General features: G+C 23.2%; 4 protein-coding genes across 4 annotated transcripts; 1 reads left to right on the forward strand and 3 right to left on the reverse strand. All coding sequences in view use genetic code 6, as the record gives it.

Annotated features, from left to right (window-relative positions):
- Positions 1-40: 40 nt before the first annotated feature.
- On the reverse strand, positions 41-4,173 carry TTHERM_00426180 (hypothetical protein; the record flags this gene model as incomplete). Its single annotated transcript, XM_001013796.2, has 8 exons — positions 41-190; positions 246-386; positions 447-602; positions 667-2,496; positions 2,777-2,920; positions 2,977-3,946; positions 4,007-4,061; positions 4,113-4,173. The coding sequence occupies 8 exons, from the start codon at positions 4,171-4,173 to the stop codon at positions 41-43; spliced, it is 3,507 nt and encodes a 1,168-aa protein (XP_001013796.2).
- A 907-nt stretch (positions 4,174-5,080) lies between these two features.
- On the reverse strand, positions 5,081-8,962 carry TTHERM_00426190 (helicase carboxy-terminal domain protein; the record flags this gene model as incomplete). The annotated part of the gene is made up of 1 exon (XM_001013797.2): positions 5,081-8,962. The coding sequence occupies one exon, from the start codon at positions 8,960-8,962 to the stop codon at positions 5,081-5,083; it is 3,882 nt and encodes a 1,293-aa protein (XP_001013797.2).
- A 108-nt stretch (positions 8,963-9,070) lies between these two features.
- On the reverse strand, positions 9,071-10,099 carry TTHERM_000426209 (SecA DEAD-box-like domain protein; the record flags this gene model as incomplete). The annotated part of the gene is made up of 1 exon (XM_012797054.1): positions 9,071-10,099. The coding sequence occupies one exon, from the start codon at positions 10,097-10,099 to the stop codon at positions 9,071-9,073; it is 1,029 nt and encodes a 342-aa protein (XP_012652508.1).
- Positions 10,100-13,444: 3,345 nt separating this feature from the next.
- TTHERM_00426210 (hypothetical protein) lies at positions 13,445-17,451 on the forward strand (the record flags this gene model as incomplete). Its single annotated transcript, XM_001013799.2, has 4 exons — positions 13,445-16,737; positions 16,832-16,919; positions 16,974-17,099; positions 17,164-17,451. The coding sequence occupies 4 exons, from the start codon at positions 13,445-13,447 to the stop codon at positions 17,449-17,451; spliced, it is 3,795 nt and encodes a 1,264-aa protein (XP_001013799.2).
- Between the last annotated feature and the right edge of the window lie 1,030 nt (positions 17,452-18,481).

The raw sequence follows: 18,481 nt of genomic DNA on the forward strand, positions 1-18,481 counted from the left end.
TCATTTAATTACTATTTACATTTTTTTTCTCAATATTTTATCAAAGCTATTTATAGCACGATAATTTCCTATAGTTGTATATGACATCAAGAGTCCTTTCTAGAGTATCTTCTAAATCTTTCTTTCTTTTTTATTAGTCTTTAAGCTCGTTATTTAGCCTTTTTAGATCATCTTCTTAATAATTTACACTCTGTTTATTAAAAATTAAATATAAATTTTTTGACGATAACCGATAAAAATTTTACTGTTTCAAGGATTGATTTTTGACTATTAATAGATTTTTAATGCTTTTCATCAATTAAATTTTATTTTTTAAAGTAAAGCATATCTTTTTCTTCTCTTTTGCTTCTTTCTTTTTAGCATTCATTATAGATGTGATTTATATACTATTAAAAATTACATTCATTTTAACTACTTTTTAAAAATACAAATGAAGAATTAATTACTAATTATTAGTGTTAATGACTTTAGTGCTAGTGATCTTCCCATTCTTGAATTTGCTTTACAGTTTTGAAGCATTTTATTGATTCTTCATTCATTTCTTTAATAAGCTGTTTTTCTCTTCTTTTTTAGTCCTCTAAAAATCCATGAAGTCTGTCTCTCTTTTAATTAAAATGTTGTTTTGATTAAAAATTAATAAGTAAAATTTTTTATATTCTATCTTACTTCTTACAATTTCCATTTGTTATCTATTTTTTCTTCTAAGTGCTATGTTTCTTACAGTCTCTACTTGTGATCTTTTTCTAGATAAAAATCTAGTTTAGATTTCTTAGACTTTAAGGTAAGAATGTCTTATTTTTCTTATTTGATCTACTTTTATATTGTTAATTTCTGCTTTGCAGCCTTTGAAGTATTTCTGTTTTAAGTGTTTTCAATGCTATTTCCTCTTTCACTGAACTCTTCAAAATTATTTATAATATTCTTTACACATGAGTTTGCTTCAGGTTTTTTTACTTTAAGCTTAAGTATTTTATCTAACCTAGATATTTTTGAAGTTGCTGCTGCTTCATTTCTACTTTTTAGATCCCTTTAAGAGCTAGAGTTTCTACTAGATTAGCTTAAACTCCTTTATCTGTTAGAAGACAGAGATTATGAGCTATTTAAGTGTTATTTTTAATGATCAGGTTTGGTAGACATTGGTGAATTCATAAATTAACTTTCATCCTTTCTATTTTTTATTGATAACAGACTTCCCTGTCTTTTATTACTTATACTTCTTGAAGTTGTTTTTGTTTATTTTGTTTTATTCTCCTCTGATATCTATGTTGAGAATCTACTGCGTGTAGAGTGAGTACTTTACTGCGCTAGACTACCTTAGCTCTACTCTCTTTTATGTAAGAACTTTTTTTCTTCAATTTATTTTTAAAATTATGAGCTACTTTGCTTATTATTTTCTGAATTAAGTTTGGTATTAAGCTTTTATGTTTAATTCATAGATTCTTAAAATTCACTCTTTCTAGGCATATTGGAATTCTATGAAGAGCAAGATGTATTCAAGCGATTACTACTTCTTGTAGTGTTTGTGTTCTGTGTATTGAGTCTTTATTATGGCAATTACTTTTTTACTTCTCTTGTGTTAGTTATTTCTATTTATTTAGGGAGATTTAAACCTGATCTGGATGATGACTCAGAGAGTTAATCTGAAGATCTTAGATTTATTTTATGTGAATTTGACTTTGACAAGGATCTTTAAGAGTTATCAACCTTAGTTTGTTTATTATGCTTTGCACTTTGATTATTTAATATATCTTAGTGACTACTTGAACCACTAAGTCTTCTATTCTATTTATTGGGAGTAAGATTCTTTTTAGTTTGATTTTTTATAGGAGTCTTAACAACAATTGAAGTGCTGAGCTACTAGCAAGAGTTTAAAGATAAATTATTTTAAATATTCTAGCTTTAATTGATATTTGATTAAAAATTTGCTATTGAAGCGGAGCTTTATTTTGGAGCTTAAAGAATGTTCTTAGCATATCTTTGAGAATCACTTGTGATACTTTAGCCAAAAGTCATATTAGATTATTTATCATGACTCTATTTTCTTGAATTAGTAGCAAAAGTTTAACTTCCAATTTTTTCTTTATTAGACTTACTGTTAAAATTACTATTATTACTTGAATCTTTTTAAACATTATTTTTAGGATAGCTAAAAATATTTTCTTTTTGAGTAATTTACTACTGTTTCAGCATTTTTTTTTCAAAATTAATTCTTTATTGTATTTGTTATTCTTCTAACACTAACCTATTAAGTTCCATTTTATAATCATAATAGACAGAAACAGCTTTAATGTATGAAACCAAACCAGAAATTTGTTCTTGCAAAAGAGGGTTATCAGGAATTTCTAAATCCTATAAATTTTTGGCAGTTTCCCTACATTATCCAATACTTCTACTGCTCACCTAATTCATTTCTATAATATCAGCAATCCTAGAAAGCTCATTCATTAATCTACCAGGAGAAGTAAAATATTCCTACAAGCTCTTCCAAGGAATTTCCTTTTTCGTTTAATTAATAAAAAAAAATTATTATTTTTATTCCATTTTAATAAAAAATTAATCAAAATTATTTATTTTTAACCATTTAACATTTTAATTCAATTATTTATTTTTAAATTATCAATTTATTAAATAAAATATTAAAAATATTATAAAAAATATATTTCTTTATTTAAAACTGATTTTAAAGATAAACTCATTGAATTATAATTATAAAAAATATAAACGATCTTTCTTTCTTTCTTTCTTTATTTATTTATTAATTTTTTTATTTATTTACCTCATCTTCATCAGGTTCTGTTTTTTAAGTAGATCTGTTTACATCAAAGCTCTCTACAATTCTTCTCCCATCTTTCACTAAAGAAACTATACAGTTGGTAATTTATTAAACACATTCAAGCGGTTTGACCATCATTTTAATTGCCTATTTTTAAAATTGAAATTGCAATTTCAAAATAATAATTGATTTTAAGTTTTTACTGTAAGCTGTTTTATGGTTAGCTTTTTAATGGCTTCTGAAAGCAGACTTTATGATAGCTCTAAATTTTAGATGCAGTTTGTTTGTGCAGCAATTCTATGAGCACTTTAATTTGATTCATAATCTTTTTGTTGCTGTAACAAAGAAGGCAAATTCGACTGTTATTAGTAATTATTTTAGAATAAGTAATTAGGCAAAATTTCAGATAAATTCTGTTAGGAAAATTGTGAAATTATTTGCTATTCTTTATTTAATTAACATTTATTAGAAGTTGTTTTTGTGGCACTTCCACCATTCAAAAAAGAACAAGAAGTATTTTGCGTCATGTTATTATTACGATTACCTTACTTATCAAGTTTATTTATCAGGTTTTTGATATCAGTTTAGCTGTCTTCTTCGTTGAATGTTTTGTAATGTCCTGCCTCGCTATTTATTGATTTAGAGAATACAGGTGAGTTTTAGGTGTGCTATTAAGTGCCAAAATTTATTGTTTTTATTTTAGTTTGAGAGCTGCTATGATTTACTATTGTCTGGTCGCTCTCGTTTTAATCTTCATGTATAGCACTTGCTTCCAAATAATGCTGCTTTCTTGAAGAAAATCCATTTTCTACCAAGTATTAATTTGTATTTTGATAATCAATATCCTTCATATCGCTTCTCTCATAGATAGCAGCTTGAGTAGAAGGCGAATACTTCATTAATGAATTATTATTGGATGAATATTAATTTGCTTTTTTATTAGATAATTCATCTTAATTTTTTTTTGAGCTAAGATATTTTTGATCATTTGGCGATAAGCAAATTAAATGATTTTACAAAGATAATTTTTTGCCTTTTTACTATTTTAACATGCTATTTTGGTCATTAATATCCTCAAGATCAGATGATATTACTTTTTTTGGAGTGATTTATCTCTTTTTGCTACTAGATTTCATTAAAGGAAAAGATCTCTTTCTACCCTCTGAAACCATACTGTTTTATAGTATTATAAGTTTTAATTAAATATCTTGTTTTACTTCTATTTTAAATTACTCTTTTTGTCCATAATGTTAACGAATTATTTCTTGTATGCGCTCGTTAAGATCCTCTTTTTAAGAATAAAAAATGAGCTTTCAAATATTTTTCAAAATATACATACCTGAATTGACTGTATCCGTCATGGAGTAGCGATCTTAGCTCTTTGTATCTGATAATTCCATTTATGCTTTGCTGAAATCTTGATATAAAAAAAATATAATTTTATTTATTTTGCTCTATATATTTCAACTTATTTAGTATATTGATTAATTTGTGTTGAAATTAAATTATCAAAGTTTGATTGCTTATATATCAATAATAAATTAAATATTGAAAAAATGAAGTTAAAAAGGCATAAACTGGTTTTTTGGTTACATGGAATAAAACAGTATTCTAAAAAATTAAATTCGTAACAATAAATCTTATCTTCAGAAAATTGTAAATTTAACAACTATTTTTTAACTAGCAAAAAAAACACAACAAACCCAAAAATGAAAAAATTCAAAAATTCAAAAAAAATAATATTTTATTTAAAATATGAAATTTACCAATAAAAGTAAAATTAATTAAATAAATGATTTAAGTTGATAATTTTATCATTAAAAAAATGTGTAAATTTCTTTCTTAAATAATATTTTTTTAAAATATAAAGTAATAAAGTTTATTAAATTGTTTAAAAATTAAAAATTAAAAAAATATTTAAATTGATGATTTGAACATTATTCTGAAAATTAATTAAAACTTACTCTGGTAAGTTATTTTTTTTAAATTTATTAACTTGAAAAATAAGTAAATGCTCATAATTTAAGATTAAAATTGAAAAATAAATACTTATATCTATCTAGAATAAATCAATGAATCATACTTATTTCATAAAAAAATCTTAATTTATATTTCAGAAAAAATTTTTAATTTATAAATGTGGCTTATTTATTCCTTGAATGATTTCCAAAATTTGTTTTTAAAAAACTAATAACAAAATAAATTTATTTTTTTTTAAAAAAAAAACTGACAACAATATTTTTTATTTTTAGAATTTTTTCATATTATCAAGAAAGTATATAAATTAATTTAAGAATTTATCAACTTTCATTAGTTTTTATTGATTTCTTCTGCTAACTATTTAATTCTAGACTCAGCTAATGTAATATCTTATTTAATTAACTTATTATAAGCTTGTTGGAGCATTGGCATAATAACTCTATCGTTAGTTTTCTCAGTCACATATTCAATAAACTCTTCTTTTAGTTAAAGTATTTTTGTCTATTCAGCTTAAAACTATTATGAAAAGATGTAACTAACTATCTCACTTGAAAATTAGCGGTTACCAAAAATATTATTTAATTCATTTTCTAAAAGTGTTTTTTTATAAAATCCCCTATTTAAAGTAATTTTGTCTGAATTAAATACTTACATACTTATCAAGATATCTTCATACCTTTTTTAAGTCTATTATTCTTAAATTTTTTAAACTAAGTTTTCTATTTCTTTTTTTATAGAAAATTAAAGATTTTAGATTTTTTATTGTTCATTTTTAAGTAGATTTTCTTTCTATTTTGCTTCATTAACTAGCATTTGCTAATAGTTTTAAATCTGTTAAACTTTTAAATTATTTTGTTACTATTCATTGTTAAAATTATCTATTTCCTAAGTCAAATTTCGTACTTACTAATTATAATTATTAACTGCATATTAATCATATTAATTCAAACCATAACTCATGTTTTTTAATTCATTTTATCTTTATTCTATATTTTAATGCCTATTTTAAATTAATTATTATGAATTTTTGAGGCTTTAAACTTCTTATTCAAATGTTTTTTTTTATTTTTACATTTATTAATCAACATTTATTTATAATTGATTAAAATTATTTACTGAGTCTTCAAGATATTACTTTCTTTTTTAAGCATATTAAGTCATTGCTTTCTCTAAAATAAATTTAAAAATAGAAACTTTAGTACTCATTTTTTCATCAACTTTCATAAACAGCTCATCTAGTAATTATTGTAAGCAAGGTTTAAGATTAATCAAAGCCTTTGTTCTATTAAAATTAGATTAAATAAGGGCTTAGCTAGCATTTTCAAATATTTAGTCTTTTTTTTCAATGTCAATTGATAAGTAACTGTAATTTAAAAGATTTTCTATCTTGCTTTTATTTTCTGGGTTAGATTTAATAAGAAATACTAATTATGTTAAGATATCTGAATAATTCATCCTAACTTCTTAATTGGCAATCCTTTCAACTTCATCACGTATTGATTCTAAGAATTATTGGTACTATCTTTCTTTTTCTTGGATGTTAATAAATTAATTTTTTAATTCTTTCGATTTTTTAATTTATTCTAATTTTTTTTAAAAATTTTGCTTTTGTTCTTCATTAATTTATTCTTGTTCATCTTCCTAATTTACTTATTCTTAAGTTTTCTACCTTATATCTGTTTATTACATTCTTGCTGATATAAGGCCGCCAATCATTTAAATATTATTAAGCTCGATAGCTTTTTATCCAGCTTTTTTCAGTCCACCCAATATTACTTCTGAAGAAAGTAACTTTTTAGTCGAGTTCAAAATACCATTTTTAGCTGCATACTCAGCACCCTATTTAAAAAGCTAACCAGTTTCAGCTAGAGCTTATGAGCCAGCTAAGGCGCATGCGAGTGATAGAGACACAACCTTATTTTAAAAGTACTAACCTAAATCTACATCTTCGTTATTAATACCAGCTTTAATTGCTTGAAACACATCCACACATCCCTCAAATATCAAACTTATTCCTACACTAGAGGCAGCCCCAGCAGAAAAGTAAGTTAGAGCTGCTCCAACAACAATTTATACAACCCCAGCTACCAATTTAACTATCCATCCCCAAAATCTCTTTTTCTTTTTTTTAGCTTAAACTTTTCCAATTAAGGGTAATCCGTCATTAGCCAACATTTATTCTAATTCTGTGATATCTTGGAAGAGTCCATCATAATCTGGCATGTAAGTTTTAAGTTCTGAAGCATTTTCGAAATCAACATTAATTTCATAATCTTCTGATCCACTTATTTTATTTAATTATGAAAGATTTTCTTCAAGTTATTTAGAAATAGCTTAATAAACTTATAGATGTTTCTCATCATTAATCATATTAATTTCTAATTACTTTTCATTTGTTTTTAATTCATCTAATTTTATTTATAAATCCTTTATTACTTATTTTTAGTTTTCGATTTACTCTAATTTAAGTTTTTAAATCATATATTTTTACTATTATGGTAGATTCAAATTATTTTGTAAGTTATTTAACGAACTTAAATTCAAATTCCTTGCCTGAAATGCTTAATTTTGAAATTGCTGAAATTGAATTGGTTAGATATTAAGCTCCTAGTTAAATTGAAAAAGATCTTACTCTATGTTACCAAGTAGATTAATTTCTTATTCTAATTAATTTCTTAACTATTATTATCGTATTTATTTACTATTTTACACTGCTACTCTCAACATAGAGTGCTCTTCTTTTTTGATTTCTATCTTTTCTCTAAATTGTTTGTACTCTGGTTCAATTTTATTAAATTCTTTATTCTAAATGTGGCTAATAATTTATTGATAGTGAGGAATAGGATTTTGCTAATCCATATGTTTTGCTTATTATATTAGTTCAGAAGCTGAATCTTCTTTTTTCATTAAAGAAATGCAACTTTTGTATAACAAATCTTCTGGCTTAATAAGTATTTAACCTTATTTGTAATCTTTTTCAATATCTGAGAAAAATTTTTCAATGTCTTTTTTGAAATACAATAAACTTTTGCTTCCTGATTCTTGCATTTATTACATTTCATTGAGATCTTTCTTTTGTTTTTCATTTAGGATGTCTAAAAAAAGCCCAAATCTAAACTCAAGAGCTTTAAAGATAAGATAATCTTCTTTGTAATTAATTTTCCAGCTGTTAATTTGGTTTGAAAATCTTTTAAAGAGCTCATCTTATTCTTCTATTTTTTTGACTTCTTCTTTAGCGATTGAAAGCTAATGTTTTTCCTCTTCTTCTATTTTCTTCAAAATTTAATTTTTCAATTCTACACTGAGTTTTTATTTAAAATATTCTCCATCGGTATCATCTTATATGTTCAAATATTTTTTTAGCTGATTGAGAATGCTGCTTTCAATTATCATTCTTGCAGAACCCTTTTAGCCTTACCTACCTGCCCTTCCAAAAGCTTATTCAAGTACTCTAGAGTTTTCAGGAATAAAAGTAACTATGACATGCAATCCTCCTTTTTACTCAACTATATCTGGTATTTTTAAATCACAGCCTCTTCCTGCGAGATTAGTTGATATAATAACATAGCCTGGTTTAGTATATTTTTAAATTTCTCTTTCTGATTCACTGTCTTCAGAATCAATGTATCTATATATAAACTGAGATTTTATTGCTTTTCTATCTGTAATAAGTTTGTAAATTTCATCAACATCTTTAATACTTTTGCAGATGACCAAGCAGCATCTTTACTGTTCAATACAAGCCCATTCAACATCTTAAGCAACTTTTTTTTACCATTTTTATTTATTTTCTTCCAAGTAAGGAAATAGCTCTGTTAGTTATCTTTTCTTGAAAGGTGGAATGTAAAGAAAATCAACACTGTAAGTCTCGTTAAGAAAATTACGAATATTTTCTGTTCCTAAGGTCCCTGTCAGTCCATAAAGGTTTGAATGATATCTCCTGAAAAAATTAATGTTTGATGAATAATTAGTAACAAGATTTAAATTCGTTAAAGGAACCTTTTCTTTTAATTACAAGAATTAGTGGATACCGTCTTAGTACTAAGTATTAATTTGAGTAACACCTGTATTTATATAATCCAAAGGAAGAATTTTTCCATTTTTGACTATATACTGAACGTCCCTAGTGAATTTATACTTAGCATGAACTGCATTAGCTGCCCAAATAGGAAGTTTATAATTGATATAATCAATTATGAAACTCTGCATAGAAGACGCAAAGCAATTTTAGCGATTTTTATCTCCTAAAAATACCACTATCGTTCTAACTAAATGTGCCGAAGCGTCTTCTTCTGCTGCTTCATATTTACCTACTATTCATTTTTTAAGAGTTTTAGGATTGATTAAATCTTCAATTTTGCCTAATTCTATCCAAATCATTTAAATTATTAGCATGATCTTGTTAAACCCTGATTATTCTGAAGCTAGCAATGTTCTGTGATTTCTTGAATCGACAAGCATACTATCAACTTCATCAACAATAACTTAATCAAATCTCCTTGATCCTCTATTTCCTTTTTTGTAAAATTCATGTTTTAGTATGTCTGCTTAAAAAAAGTGAGCTGTCCCATATACAATGTTAATGTCATTTTAGTAGCAACTAGCTGTCCCATCTTATTCTTCTACTTCCATATTTTATGTGTCATCGTTTTCATTCTATGTAAGCAAGTCTTTTTATAAATCTCTTCTTTTATTTTCTTCATCAAATTTTATCTCTTCTTCTTATTCTTCTTCTTCTTCTTCTTCATCTTCTTCTACAAACTTTTATGAACCTTTTTCAGCTTTTTTTTATTTCTTCTATTTCTTTTCTTCTTTTTAAATATTATGGGAACACTTTAGGTTGAATAATGAGTAAAATGATTTTAATTCTTAAGAATCCCTTTTAGCAAGAACATCATTACTAGTAACAATATCAACTTGACAGCCCTGCAAACTTAGTAACACAGCCAAGCAACTTATAATCAATGTTTTACCTTAGCCAGTAAGGATTTAAAGTATTCTTCCTTAGTTTTCATTTTTGCAAAGTAAAGAAAGTAAAGAAAGCATTTGAACTTCTCTAATCTAGTGTTTCTTATCTAATTCAACAGCTCTATCAAGAACGCAAAGCACTTCAACAAGAGTTTATTTGTTTAGATTTTGTAAATCCTAGGATTAAATTTTCTAAGACCATCTTAAAATATCACTTTTATTCCATTTCGAATATAACTTAGAATTCTTTACTTCACAAATAATTTCTTAAAATGTCTTAATATCATTTTCATTAATTTTATTGGACTTTTCTACGTTTAGCTCTTTCAAACAAGTAAAAATATCACTTGTTTACTCAAACTTATCTTTACTTATCATTTTTATTTTTTTTAGATAATTTTTTTTTTTTTGATAATTATTTATTTATTAAATTATATTGCCAGACCTGTTACCAATTTCAATTCCTTTATTTTCTTAAAATATTTAAAATACTAATTTTTAGAATATTTAAGATGAATACTAATTTATTAGAATATTTAAAAAAATAAATATTATAATTTTCAAATTTCGTAATGACTTAACCTTTTTATAAAAGAATTAAATTTATATAAATATATAATCTCATAAAATCTAAAATATTTGAACTTTAAAAATATGCTTAATACACATATATTATAGTCTAGTTTAATAAATTAAGCGGCTTTCCATAATTTAAGATAAAAATAGTAATTAAGGTTAGTTAGTTAGTTAGTTATTTAGTTTACATAAATCTATTTAGATTTTAAAGAATATTATAATTTAATATTTTAAGATCATAAAATCAGAATGATATTATATATATACAATTTATTACCTTATAAAAACTAACATAAATTTTGTAATTACGCTTTATCTCATTACAAAAAATCAATCTATTTTAACAATCACTTTATGTGTTTATATATTGATTATTTAATTGCTACCATACAATGTTGATAAAATAAAATAATCAATCATCTTTAAATTAACAAATCAAGAATTGATGTATTTCAACAATTATTTAAGCATTAATATTTATTATAAAAAAGATAGACATCATAAACGTCAATTAATATTATTATATTTATTTAATTAATATATACCACAAATTATTATTAGAATATTAAATATAATAAATCCTTTATTTTTCTTTAAATTAAGCTTTTTAATAGTAATTTTCATTAAAATTTGGGTAATTAAATATATTTCTTAATTTAAAAAATAATTTACTCATTAAAACTATTAAAAAATTTTTTATTTTTACCTTATTTGCTTAATAATCATTAATCTTTAAAAACATAAATCAAATTTTTTTAAAAATTTCTATTTATTTGATAATTTTTATCATTTATAAAATGTTTTAATTTCTAGTTTGCTTAAAATAAAGAGTAGAGTTTATTGATAGTTTTTCAATTTTTTTAAAAATGAAAAATTAAAAAAAATATTAAAATTGATGGTTTAAAAAGTATTTTGAAAATTAAAACTTATAATAATAAGTTATTTTTTTAATTTATAGCAAAAAAGTAATAGCCCATAATTTAAGATTAAAAATGAAAAATAAATACTTAACTCTATCTAGAATAGATAAATGAATCATATTTATTTGATAAAAAATTTTAATTTTTATTTCATTTTTTCAATTACTTATTCAATAATATATTCTTTTAGTTAAATTATTATAGTTTATTCAGCTTAAAACTATTATGAAAAGATATAATTAACTATCTCACTTGAAAGTTAGCGATTACTAAAAATATTATTTAATTCATTTTCTAAAAGAATTTTATTTTAAAATTCAGTATTTAAAATAATCATTTCCTTCACACCTTTTTTAAGTCTATTAATCTTAAATTTTTTAAGTTAAGTTAAATATTTATTTATTTGCTCAAAGAAGATCAAAGATTATATATTGATTTTATTTTCTTCATATTAAAGCTGACTATTTTTTTAATTTGCTTCTTAAATTAGTTTTTGCTCATTATTTTTAATCTTTTAAGCTTAAACTGATTTTATTACTTTTCATCTTCAAATTTTTCTATTTTTTGATTCAATATTTATAATTATTAACTGTATTTTTCATATTAATTCAAATTTAACATCGTGTTAGTTAATTCTTTAAATCTTTATTCTATAATTTAATGCTAGTTTTAAAATAATTATTATTAATCATTGAAATTTTAAACTTCTTTTTCATATTTTTACTTATAATCTTAGATTATTTAAGTAAGCGTTGCCTATATTTGTTTAAAGTTATTTACTGAGTCCTCAAGATATTTTTAAACATATAAATTTATTGCTTATTCTAAAATAATGTAAAAATAGGAGTGTTAACAGCATGCAGTTATTCGTCAACTATGATAAATACCTCATTTAATTTTATAATTTTCATCCACAATTTCCAATTTGTTCATGACTTAAATTTTTGATAAAAGAATTAAATAAAATATATTTAATGCATACTATTTATAATCTTTTCAGATAAAAATATTTATTAAGGTTAGTTATTTTGCTTACATAAATCTTTTAAAGATAAATAATTTTGACTAAATATTTTAAGATAATAAAATCAGAATAATATTATATCTAGAATTTATTACATCTAAATATTTTAATAAAGATTAACATAAATTCTACAAATGTGCTACATCTTATAAAAAATAATAAATTTTAAATATTAAGAAACACTTTATGTATTTATTTATATGTTTTTTAATAAATTATTTAATTATTAAAACACAATATTGATAAAATAAAATAATAAACCGTCTTTAAATTAATTAATCAAGAATTTATGCATTTGAACAATTATTTAAGGATTAATATTTATTTATTGAATATTTATCATAAAAATATAATATATTTATAAAGATGTTTCAAATAAATTAACAATTATATATTTTTTTCATTTATTTATATGTAGTTAAAATCATAATTAAAATTAATAGACACTATTTTGGGTATTTTGTTTAAAATACCAGTTTAGGCTTCAGACATATATATAGTGGTTGAGGAATAGCTAACTAAAGATTTACTGAATTTAATAATAAAAAGTATTTATTTATTTTAATTAAATTTTTAAAAGAAGAAAGTATTTAGATTTATAATAATATAGATAATGTGAGATTTTATTGTATAAATTTAAATTGAAAGCCATTTCCTAATTTATTAGATCAGTAATTATTTATTTGAATTTAACTTTTTAAAATTTAATAAATATTTAAATTCTATTAGATATTTTTAAGTAAATATGAAACAAATATTAATCATAAACTAATAATTTGTGTTAAAAATAAATGTTTAGTTTTTTATTAAATTATTGGTGTTATTATTAATTCATATTCAAAGTAAACCTAAATAAATAAATAAATCAATAGATAGATAGATAGATAGATAGATAGATAGATAGATAGATAGATAGATAGATAGATAGATAGATAGATAGATAGATAGATAGATAGATAAACAAATTGATAGATAGATAGATAAGAGGGGTTTCAAGCTATGATACAATTTATTTGTGATTGTTATTATTATCATAATGATGATAGTTTGTAATTTAATATTTTTAAAAAATACATTAATTAAATTATAGATAATTAATTAGGGATTCTTTAATTAATAATTTAAGAAATCTTAAGACTATATTTTTTATATATTAGCTGAACATAGAATCATACATATAATTTAATTATACATACTTATAAAATGCAAAATGAATAAATGAAGCAGCCAAAATAGCAGAATTTATAGTCTCTGCTTAATTAAAGCTAGTCTAGCTCTTAAGCTAACTAAAGCAGTAAAGGAAGATCAAACAGCATAAAGCAGTAGAATTAGAATATTGATTAATTAGAGCACCATCATCATTAAATATCTAGCAATATAAATATGCAATAAAATGGAACTTTTAATTAGCAATAAGTGAATTAGGAATAGATTTTTCAAAGTTAGAATTATAACAAGAAGATAAATGAACATTCTAATAGTAATATGTCCAACTCGCAAATTTAAATGATGATGGCAAACTATTAAAATAATGTGAATAGTCCAAATCAATCACTTTCAAATCTATAGTTATAATAATTACTTAATTAGCATCAAAACGCAGGTTCTTCAAAGAATCAGATGATATAGCAGTTACATTAGAATTCGCATAACCAGTTATAATAGAATTACTTACAAGGAAGTTAAAAGGAACTCTCTCAAATAAATAGTGGTAATAATAGTATGTCATTTGCGTTTCCTTCATCAAACTAGTCTCCAAATAACTCTTCTAACTAGCATCTTAGTTTGATATAATTTAACATCTAATAGAACCTTAAAAACCAAAAAGGGAGAGCCTTTCAAGGATAATAGTAGCAATAATACTTTTAAATTTAAAATCAATAATAGTAATAGTTGCAACAGAATACAAATCAATTACTTAACTAGTAGAAAAAGGGAGAAAAATTCTCTTAATCTATATCAGCAAACACAACCACAAATGCAGGTAATGGAAATAGTAATCTGATTAATTTAATGAATAAGGGTAAAGCTAGCTTGATTTTGTAAGATAATTCTCTGCAAGGTGTTTCCTCACCACCCAAATTATTTTCTCCTCAATCTATTTCACAAAGTTAGCAACAATTCTCAAATCACTCTCAAAATACTTCTACATAATATTAAAATTTTATAAATAATAATTTCCCTCTTCTGCAGCAATAACAGGAATAATCACAATCATAGTCTTAAAATACACCGCATTTATCTGCTTCAGCAGCTACTATTATGAATATGATGAGTGGCGCAACTAATAGCGTAATGCCTCCAACAAACAAGTATATTAATGACTTAAACTTGTAAAAGTAAATGTAAAATCTTTAAAATCCATTGCTTTCTTAGTAACTGTAAGTGCAGCAAAATAAAGTAAACAGCCAAATAGGCTCTAAAGTATCAAAGACTTAAAGCATAACTTTAAATAAAAAGTCTTTTGCAGATAAATCTGGATTGATATAGCCTTCTTATATAAACGGAACTCCAACTTCATCTTCAGGGTTTTAAGGTTCGCAAGATAAAAGCAATGTCCAGAATTCAAGCAATTTTATATCTCATGTTAATTCTTAGTCTTAAACATTAAACAATTTTAATTTGAGCCAATCAAATAACACTCAAAGTAAACAAAATCAAGGACACCAACACTACAAATCTAGCACTGCGTCTTCAACTTTAGAAATCTTAAAGAGCAATTAAAACTAAAATTAGCAAAATTTCAATTAATCTAACGTTATCCAAGCTTAAGTTTAATAACTTGCAAGCAAAATATAAAACACTAGCAAAGCAAAAATATAACAAAATAGTTTTGCAAATAGGAGCATAAATAGCGAGTTCTAACAGACTTCTCAAAATTAATAAAATGATAAACAATTTCAGCTACCTCAATCTACTTCAATATAAAACTTGATAAACCCAATATCTAGCATAGAAAATTATAAAAGTACAATAGAAGCATATAAGCGAATGGTAGAAAATTTAAATAAATAAAACGACTAAAATTCAAATAATTAAGCTCAATTAAAGCATTAAGCTAATCACTAACAAAAGCCGTCTATTCCAATTCACTAAAATCATGGATCTGAAAATTAAGAAATACAAACACATTTAAAGAGCAATAATCACACAAACAATTTTTAAACTGATTCCTAGACAAACCTAAATGATTTACAAGATGAAAATGTGGAAACTAATCCAAAAATAAACTCCCAACAAGGACATAGATACAGCGAATCTCGTCAAAGCCACCCAAAGAATTATGAAGATATCTCAGTAATAGCAGCTAAGTATACAAATCTTGGATCTGCTTTGAATAACAATATAAAGTAATAACCAATAAATGCTAACAATAGTTCTTATTACAACAATCAAGTTATTACCAATAATAATAATAACAATAATACTGCTGCTGCTAGTTCTCAAATAAATAAAAGTAGTGGAGATATTACAGATATAAAAGTTTCTTCACTAAGATAAATTGATCAAGATGATATCAAATCGAGCAATCCTTCTTAAACAAATCTATAAAGTAGCGGAATCCACTCTTACAATAATACAGCTGCAAATATTTATGGGTCATTTAATTAACAGAATCAACAAATTCCAAATAATAGAAACAGTGAAAACCTGCATTTAAAGCAAAGTTTAGTAGAAACTCCTTCAAGTTCTACCACTTAATCTCATTTAAAATAATCAAAGCTAAGCAACTTGTTAAAATTTTAATTTAACAATCAAAACGAATTCACTTAAAACTAAGTAAATTTAAATGGTTTATCAATGGGAACTAATTCAGGATCAATCGTAGGGAAAAAGAAAAAAAGTGATACAATTATTGGAATAAGTCAAATCACAGGCAATACTTCTAACATTAGAAGAACACCTTCTAATTCTATCACATAAAACCCACTGCTATTCGGCACATCATCATAATCTTCCCAACAAAATATATTTAATGTAAATTCTCCTTCTCATCTCTCATAATAAAGCCAATAAAGTTAAAGCAACTAAAACTAAAATGAAAGTTAGAAAATGTCTTAAACCATACCATAGCATCACCACTCATTCTAGCTAAACCTGAATAAAACAAAATAATTATTCTCAAATGCTTCACCTGCAATAGAAAGTGCTAACATTGGAAGCACTTCAAGCTAGAATAACAACCCTTAATAGCTCTAAATAAATTCTGCCAAATTAGATAGCAACAACCAAAAAAATATAAATTAAATCTACTCTAATTCTTTTGCAACAGGAACTCTAGAAACAAATCACTTTCGCCCTTCTTCTACCATGTCTGCAAGTAAGCTAAAACACTAAAACATAATTACTCCTTCTAAATCTTTTTCTTAAATCTCACCTCTCCCTTTGGATCACTCAAGGGTTTCTACTATGCGATCAAATTATTGGATCCAAAACACTCCTTAACTATTTGTAAAAGCTTATTTCATGGACACTAAATATTATTCAGAATACATGTAAGACATTCAAAATAAATTACATCTGACAAATAAATTCTTAAAAAATAAAGTTATTGATAAATTTTCAAAATATTTTTTAAATAATAAATAGATAATCTCTGAACAACTATGTAGATTTTGTTACAAACATAAAACACCCATATATATTTGATGATAATTTGCAAAAAGATCATAAAAAAGTAAAATTAGTTTTTTATTAAAATGAAATAAATAATCTTTTTTTTAATAAAAAGGCGAAGAGTCATAAAGTATCAAGTGTTTTAATAGGTTTCTAAATCCCTTAAGAAAATGATTCAACTAAAAATGTTCGTGGTGTTATTGATAATATAAACAATAAAAATTTTTCTAAGTGGAAAGAGGTAAAAATTAATTAATTTAAAAAAAATAGATTGAACAAACATTTTCATTTTTTAAAATTAATAGAATATGGACTAAAAACTAGCATAATTAACTAAAAATTAAAATTTAAATAATAATCATAACAATAGTACAAATAATTCTGTATAGATGAATAAGCTTCCAAATAAAATTGAATAATAATAATAATAATAATAACAAAATTAATAAACAATACCAAATATTAACTAAATGAAGAATTTACTACAATAAAATAATATCAGCAAAATTTAGAAAGGCATTCAATTATAATAATAAAATTTAAATTAACAATAATAACTATAATATCAATTAGCTGCTATTCAAGATTAATGAAAATTGGTTTCTTTAAATTTAAGTAAGTGAAATTTAGTTTGTTTAAAAATAAAACAATTTTGACAATAAGTAAAACTTATAAAACTATCTTTATTAATAATATATTTTGTAAATAGTTTTAACATTTGTAATTTAAATCATAATAATAATTATCTTCTCCAATAAAATAAATTCTAAATTTTAGATGTAAAGTAAATATAATACATATTTATTCACTTTAAATCGAGTATTTTAAAATTATTTTTTTTAAAAAGATGTAGGTATTGTATATATTCATTGCTTTTAAAATCATTAAATATGAATATATTCAATGCTTTTAATAGCATTAAATTTTGAATATATTCAATCATTTTGTTTATGTGTTAAATATTGCTAAATAGCTAAAAATTTAGTGATGTTCAAGTTAAAAATTTTAGATGATTAAAAATGGAATTGTTTTTATTCTATTTTAGTAATTAAAAATATAATGAAATAATGATTGATATAATTTTCAATCAGAAAAAGGGAGCATTTAGAATGAAAAATATAAGAAAAAGTCAAAACTATTTAAATTTTAAACAAAATAATATAAAATAATAAAGATAAGATCATATTGACATATCTAAATTTTTTAGACATTCATTTTATATAAATCAGTCAGTCAATCAGTATTTATTTGTTTCTATTTAGTATAGGTTTTCCCAAATTTTATTTATTTCAATCATGATAGAGAAAGAAATATAAAATAGATAGATAGATATATATAACTAGTTAAAATATTTTTTGATTCAAAATATTATTTTGCTCTAACTTGATACCTTTTGTTTATTGTTAGTTTTTATGTTCGCAATTTATCGATTCAACTTAGTTTTTGAGTTTTTATTTAAAATCAAAATTTCTAATCTTGTTAATCATTGAAATAATTAAAATGAAAAAATATTTTTATAAAAATGTAGACTAATTTCTATCTGTTCAATCCGTAATTAATTAATTGCTATTTTTTGTATGTATGAAACAAAACATTAGTTATTTTATTATATAGGCTGGCATT

The sequence above is a fragment of the Tetrahymena thermophila genome (genome assembly GCF_000189635.1).
Source record: "Tetrahymena thermophila SB210 genomic scaffold scf_8254671, whole genome shotgun sequence".
In the NCBI taxonomy this organism is placed as follows: Eukaryota; Ciliophora; class Oligohymenophorea; order Hymenostomatida; family Tetrahymenidae; genus Tetrahymena; species Tetrahymena thermophila.